Below are 7,266 nucleotides of genomic sequence, written 5' to 3'. Positions count from 1 at the left end.
TGGGAACGAGTAACAAATCTAAAATAAGTGTCGTGTTATAACAGATTGGCTAGAAATGCACTTTTAACATAACTCTTCAAGCTATGGGCATTTCTTTTTTGTTGTTTTTCTTTCCAGACCCTTCAGTAAAATTGCTTTTGAACATCCCACAGCGGAATGCCTTCTTGTGTCTAATAGATGAGAAAGAAAATAGAACTTTTGTGCTCACTGTAAAATCCTTTTCTTGGATCCCATTGAGGGACACATGTTACACCTTTCTGTTTTTATTATCACCCTCTCAGTACCGGTTTGCTTCAAAATTGAGGCATGTTGGAAGTAGGAGGGGTTACCGTGGGCTGCCACACTTTTCTTCCGTTTTGCCAGTCTTCATGTAGGTGGTAGACTAGAATTTAAAGGCGAGTACAAAAATCTATTTTTTAGTTCATTGAGGGACACAGATTCCTTGCCTCAAGTTTCATCATCCTTATTGTCTTACTACTTCCTATAAACTGAAGCATGCTAAATATAGGAAGGGTTATAGAGGCTGGCTCACAATTTTGTTGTCTAGTGTCCAAGTGCACCTGGGGGGAGAGAGCTATATATACCAATGGTTACTAAATCAGTTCCTCTGTCCTGCAGTATACTGAGGGATTTTAATAAAAGCTACAAAATTACGTTATATGCTTATGAGATTTTAGTGTTTCTTTAAATGAGGAACTGAATTCAGCAAGATGTGCTCCCACAAAAAAAGAAGACAGAAGGCAAAGAACTAGTCACAGGTATTGCATGTGTCTTCCTGCAGCTTATCTTTCCGCATTACTTGCTGTGCAGAGCAAGGCATGGTAAGTGTCTGTGTGGAAGCAACCATCTTGATAGAGTTAGGACTTTGTTTCCTCATGTCTGAGCCACCAACATAAACAAAGCAACACATAAGTTACATCACTAAATCTTACTCCAAATACTCACACTAGCTCATATTTCATACTAAGGCCACGAAGTTATGAGTCTGTAGGCACAGGAATGCCTAGACCCATACACTACTATGAAGTTAACAAAAGGTAAAATTTTCAGGGTACTGCTTGGACATCACTGACTTTTCTATGTGTTCCATTTAACATAGCAAATCTTCACATCCACTTTAGGTGACTTAAAAGTTCTAGAGCATTAATGGACAGTCAACCCAGAAAGCCTGCACCAGTGCATTTCATTGTTGTAACTTTGTTTCATAGGATCAGGAAACCCTAAAATCAAATTCTGTCTTTACCTCTACTTTGTCAGTTTAAAAGTAAGGTGTAAATACAAGTCAGACATGTTTGAAAGAAGGCATGCAGGTACAGCAAAATAAATCCTCATGTTTTGGTCTACAAAGCATAACCTAAAGTCGTCCACAATGCTGCCCCTGGCTACATCACTAGCCTGATCTCAAATTATCCTATCGGTCTACTCTGCTCCTCCAAGAACTCCTGCTCTTTCGCACCTTGATTTCTTCAGAGTCTTTTCCCTCCTCTGGAACACCCCAATCTGTCCAGTTATCTTCTACTCTGTCTGCCTTTAGGTAATCCCTGAAAAATCATTGAAGAAAAGCCTGTCGCACCCTCCTCCTAGGAACTGCACTTCTACTTTCTCCATTAAAATATTCCTCACAGTTAACTTTTGTATCACTTGCCCCTTTTAGATTGTAAGCTCTTACAAGCAGGGTCTTCCTAATCCTCGTGTATTAACTTGTATTGTAATGTCTTCCTTTATTTTAATAAAGTGCTGTGCATATACTGTTGGCGCCATATAAATCCTGTATAATAATAAACATTTGTATTTATTCACCATAGAACATTAATAGTGAATTGTACACAAAGATTGAAGTTGCCATATTAATTGCTTTGCCAGGAAAATGCCATCATTTCAGGGCTAGCAAGACTTGATTTGTTACTTAAAGTCTTTTGCATGATGCATCTGTGGTTAGCAAGTCTTCTAAAGTGGCTGTATTGTCTTTGTTTTAAAGCATTTGTTTTTTTCACCAAGGCGTCTCCAGTCCTAATCAAGGAGGTCAAGCTTCCACTGTGTGGTTTTACAAAGTGTAGGAGCTATAGCCAGTTTAGAATCTGAAAGAAAACCAGACAGATCAGTTAATAAGCAATAACGTGATCAAGCACAATTTGCTACAAAACAAACAGTCCTTTGTCTCCAGGGCAAAAACCAAATCATCATTAATATATTGCCTAAGGATAAGGTAACACACTGAAAGTCAAGACGCTGCAATGGAGGCAATGTGAATGTTAACAAATGCATAAAACTTAGAGTGGTCCAAGGGTAGCATGACATTTTATCAAAATAGCTTTAAGCTACTAAGAACAACTTGAAAAAAAAAAAACTCTTACCTTGCTCTGTTGATTTTATGTTTTTCTGTTGCTGATATGAATTCATTATACTATTGGCAGTTGAATGAGGACCTAAGACCTGTAAAAAAAATGTTTAGTTATTGGTTATGTTGTGAAGCTGTCTGCTGCTGTCTGTCTACTAAACACATTCCATCACAAAACACAGTTCACCTCTTCATGTGATACTGCTTTGTCAGATGACTGAAGTCCTAAAGCTGGTGCCCCTCTACACTTGCCTCACTTGTTAGGAACATGGCACAATTGAGCGACCACATTAACCGCCTCCCGGCCAGCCGTTGTAAGAAAGAAACGGCTGGTCGGGAGTACCCTGGATCTGAGCGGGCGTTTTTAAACGTCCGCTCAGCCACGCGCGAGCAGGGAAGTGCCAATATTTAAAAACAGGCAGCGATGCCTGTTAACATACAAGCGATCCGCCGGCTATAGAGCCGGCGGATTGTTTGTATAAGCTGGCGGTCCTTGTGTCGTCGCCCCCCCTCCCACTGGTCCCGAGCTCCACTGTGTCCGTTGCGAGCCTAAGACCAGCATAGTGGCTCTGTGACGGGATCAGAGGGAGATCAGTACACGATCTCCCTCCGGTCCCCTCTCCGTGTCAGAATGCGGAAGTGATGTATATTCTTGTGTCGCTCTCCAGCTTCAGACGCTGGAGAGAAGCTGATGAAGCAGATCTCTACTTCATCAGCTTCTTTGGGGGTCCCTAGGTTACATTAGGGGTCTTGGAGACCCCTGATATCTCCATAAAGAGGACCTGTCACATTCTCTTTGCCATCACATAGGGGGTTTCTTATCCCCTTAAGTGATGACAATAACGTTAAGGGGGAAAAAAATGAAAGTTGCAAAAAAAATATTTGCGTCGGGTGCGCATATGTGTGGAAACGACGATTGCGCCCATTACGCCACACATGTTGCATATAGTCACGAACGTCGAAGTGAGCGCAATAATTCCAGGGCCATCAGTCACTGATAACACTAAACTGATGAGCTGATGAGCTGTAAAAGCTTTTAAAGCTTTGCCTATAGTCAATTCTGGGTAGTGTAGTTTTTTGTGGGTGCGCACAATTTTAAAGGCTTGACACATTTGGTGTCTATTTACCCGACGTGACCCCGTCTTTTATATTTTACCAAAAAATTGGGTAATTGTTTCCTAACATAATGAAGAAAAAAAAACTTTTTTTTTTACATTTTCACTAATTTTTCCTTACTCTAGTAAAAAATAAAACCCCCAGTGGTGATTAAATAGCACCAAAAGAAAGCTCTATCTGTTCCCCAAAAAATGGTATAACATTTATTTCAGGACAGCGTTGCATGACAGAATAAATGTCAAAGTACCGCAGCGCTCAATACTGAAAAATGGCCTGGACAGGAAAGGGGTCTAAACACCTGGTCAGCAAGTGGTTAAGAATACCATGCATGTAAACGCGTACATTCTGTGATCCTGCGTACAAAAGGAGGCAAATTACTCTTTTTGAGCCCTACATGCCAGATACACTGTAAGGGGGGACAGACCCTGAAGCATTTGGTTAATTATAACTCTTCTACACACCTAGGGTTCCTTGCCTATAGTGTATCATATGATCTGGCCACACAACCCAAAGGTTGCATTCAAACTACAGCCATACCTCTTGTCTGTAGGGTTCATGAGGGACAAAAATGTGCAAGACAAGGACTGTATACTTGCTTTCTGAGAACTGATTAAGATAAAACTGATTTAGAAACTCAAGCCCTACATAAGCAGAAAACTTACCGGAGTTGCTGCATTTGACTGGCCCTGTGGAATCCATATTTCAGGAATTGATATCTCTATCAAATGCAGGAATTTGTGATATTCCGTTTGAAGTTGTCTGGCTTCAGTATCATAACCAAAGAGCACAAGCACTTTCAGAAGACTGTTCACTTCAGCTACAAAAAACAAAAATATTACCCAATAAAGTGCAACACCAGCCAAATAAATACAAATTTACCACTTTTCTCAAGCTAAAAACTGCAAGCCTGGCAGATCAAGTTGAGTTAAAAAAAAAATTAAAGTTTAATAAAGGAAATTAAATATCTTTTAAAGCCTCCTCACCCACGTATAGGCACATTCAAATGCAAGAGCGCATATGTAGAAAAATTATTACATGACATATACTAGATATCACCACTCACGACAGAGGATCACTATTCACATATACCTCTAAATTGAGAAAGCATCTCCTATGGACAATATTGGCTACCGCTGTTTTTTTGCAGCTTCGCAAGGCAGCAAGTTGCTACATATACAGTGGGGCAAAAAAGTATTTAGTCAGCCACCAATTGTGCAAGTTCTCCCACTTAAAAAGATGAGAGAGGCCTGTAATTGGCATCATAGGTAGACCTCAACTATGAGAGACAAAATGAGAAAACAAATCCAGACAAATCACATTGACTGATTTGGAACAAATTTATTTGCAAATTATGGTGGTTGGCTCCTGTCTAAGTTGGCCCTCTATGTATGCATGTAATATAGGGACCTTAGATTGTAAGCTCCTTGAGGGTAGGGACTGATGTGAATGTGCAACTATGTAAAGTGCTGCGTAAATTGTTGGTGCTATATAAATACCTGTAATAAATATATAAACCCCACATTTTTTTTGTGCCATTTGCTCTAAACTCAATTGCTCCTACTCTGCGCTCAATGTTTCTTTCAATACTATAGTCTTATATAGTGAACTCCTGGTTGATCCTGTCATTTCCCTATACTTTCTTATTCAGAGTGGCAACACTATTGCAGCTGATCCTCCTGCCATGCTTTATTTTTTCCCTGGGAGAAAGCAGTGTTCTGTCTGAGCCTGAGCACTATGAAAGAACACATTCCCGGCATCCCTTTAGATGTGCATGTTCCTCCCTGCTGGCCACTGGATGATGCAGATTGCACAATTGAAGTCTGCACCACTCCCAGAGGCCAGCAGAGAAGAGCATGCATATCTAATGGAATGCCTGGAATGAGTTCTTTTATATAATGTTCAGGCTTAGAGCTTCATCACATGCTGAAACTAATCTCTGCCCTCGGACAATGAGGCATGGAGGTACATGGGCTACATCATGTGAGCACAAAATAAAAAAAGGCAAAAAAAAGGTATTTGAGCTTAGTAAAATAATGCAATTTAGGGCCAGTTATTATTAGGGTCTTATTTAATGCTTATATGCACTATGAGGTTCTATACATGAGAACTTTTATACAGTTTTCATGTATAAAAGCTGCATTTTATTATGTGTGCGCAAAATCGTAAAAATGAATAGCGGGGAAGGATTACAGCCTCTGTACAGTTTTTATTGCCAACTTTGTCCTCATTAGGGAGATTTCCCCTCACTTTCTGTTAGGACTGGAAGTGATTTGAAATCTCTCCAACAGGGACACACATTTTTAGAAGGGCAAGAACTCCTGGCAATCTTTTTATTGCCGTGCGTCCAGGTGACAACCACACCCTTGTATAGGTATTGTATTGTATTTCTTGCAAAGGTGTCCCAGAGGAAGAAGGTAAGGGAAAATCTCCCCAATGGGATCTCAGAAAAAGATGCCCGACAGAAATTTGACATCTACACCACTTTAGCCAAAACTAAAAACAAAACAAAACTCTGAAAATGCAGAAATCCCTTTAAGACAGCATTTCAGTAAGGTTATCAAAGCCCATGGAAACAATGCCGATGGTGCTGCAGATCAGATCACGGGTACTGAAGCCGAGCCATTAATATAAATTGTAAAGTGAATTACTGTATAGAAAGCCAATTACAAAAAGGGAGGGATGTGAAGCTTTTCTGTATTATTGATCTACCTTAATTGCCTAAGCAAATGTCTAATGATGTCATTTGAAACAAAAGAATACGGTTGCGCACACTTACTTCTCATTTTATCCACTGTGCGGACAATTTCTCCCATTGCCTCCACTAAAGCCACATCTTCTAGGGGACTTCCCTCTTTTAGACTGTGCTTCTTGCGCTCTGCTTTTCGACGGTTCTTTGAGGTTCTTCTGCATGTAAAACAAATAAGTCTTAAGTCACAACAACTCAGCAATGAGTAAAATTATCCTTATGCCCATCCTAAACAGCCACTTACGAGGAGACTCTGGAATTACTTTGAGAATATTTTCCACTCATGTCACTTGTAGTCATGATGCTGCTGGTGTCAGAAAACAGATCTGATTCTGGACCTCCAGGGATCTCATCATCTAAGTAATGCAGGAGAAGTAAAACAATTGTACCGATGATGAATGTGTCAATCTTATTATATCTCATAACCATGTCCAATCTCATAACCATAGAAACAAAAGAAAAGATGGGGAAAAAACAGCCTGGAGCTTTTCAAGTGCCACAAAAAAGTACCATTACCAAATTGCTGATAAAAAAAACAACATATTTTCCTTATAGCAAAGCTAAAACATAATTTAAGAACGTTATGGCCCTGGTAAGCAAATATGGAACAAACATATACATATCTTTAGCCAGATATCACAGGCTCAGACAGACAGCAAGTTTTCATTAGGTTCGATGCATTTCACGTAGAGTTGCTTCCTTAGGAACCTTTCATGAAAATCCCAAGTTGCTATGTGTCCATGAACATGGCCAAAAGTGAGCTCCAGGTGAGGATTGAAGAAAAAAAAAAAAAAGACAGTTTCCCCCCTATGGGGGCTTTCCAGGTAGACAAAGGATAGGCTCAATGTAAGCTGCAGTCAAACTGCATCACTAAGGTCCAAAAACTGGAGGGGAGGTGATAATGAGGCTATAAAACCCAAGGCTGGCCATACACTGATCATTCCTTCTCGTTCAGCCCATGGGCTATTGTATTCCGACAGCGGTGAGAGAATTCTCAGACCAGCTATTATACGAGCTATTCTATTCCGACAGCGGCGGAAAGAGGGCCACACACTGATCAAATTTC

General features: G+C 40.2%; 1 protein-coding gene across 1 annotated transcript in view; it reads right to left on the bottom strand.

Moving 5' to 3' along the window:
- Window positions 1-2,002: 2,002 nt before the first annotated feature.
- IKBKAP (inhibitor of kappa light polypeptide gene enhancer in B-cells, kinase complex-associated protein) overlaps window positions 2,003-7,266 on the bottom strand; it is a 66,542-nt gene continuing 61,278 nt past the window's right edge. The window contains exons 33-37 of the mRNA XM_018569988.1: window positions 6,445-6,556; window positions 6,231-6,358; window positions 4,117-4,271; window positions 2,355-2,433; window positions 2,003-2,078 (exon numbers count right to left, since the gene is read on the bottom strand). Of these exons, the coding sequence (XP_018425490.1) occupies window positions 2,011-2,078; window positions 2,355-2,433; window positions 4,117-4,271; window positions 6,231-6,358; window positions 6,445-6,556 (542 nt within the window). The 3' untranslated portion in view covers window positions 2,003-2,010. The remainder of the gene's footprint in view (window positions 2,079-2,354; window positions 2,434-4,116; window positions 4,272-6,230; window positions 6,359-6,444; window positions 6,557-7,266) is intronic.

Source organism: Nanorana parkeri, unplaced genomic scaffold (genome assembly GCF_000935625.1).
Source record: "Nanorana parkeri isolate BGI_ZX_2015 unplaced genomic scaffold, ASM93562v1 scaffold1439, whole genome shotgun sequence".
NCBI classification, from domain to species: Eukaryota; Metazoa; Chordata; class Amphibia; order Anura; family Dicroglossidae; genus Nanorana; species Nanorana parkeri.
The sequence above is the reverse complement of the archived record's forward strand: the minus strand, read 5'-3'. Positions and strand labels throughout refer to the sequence as shown.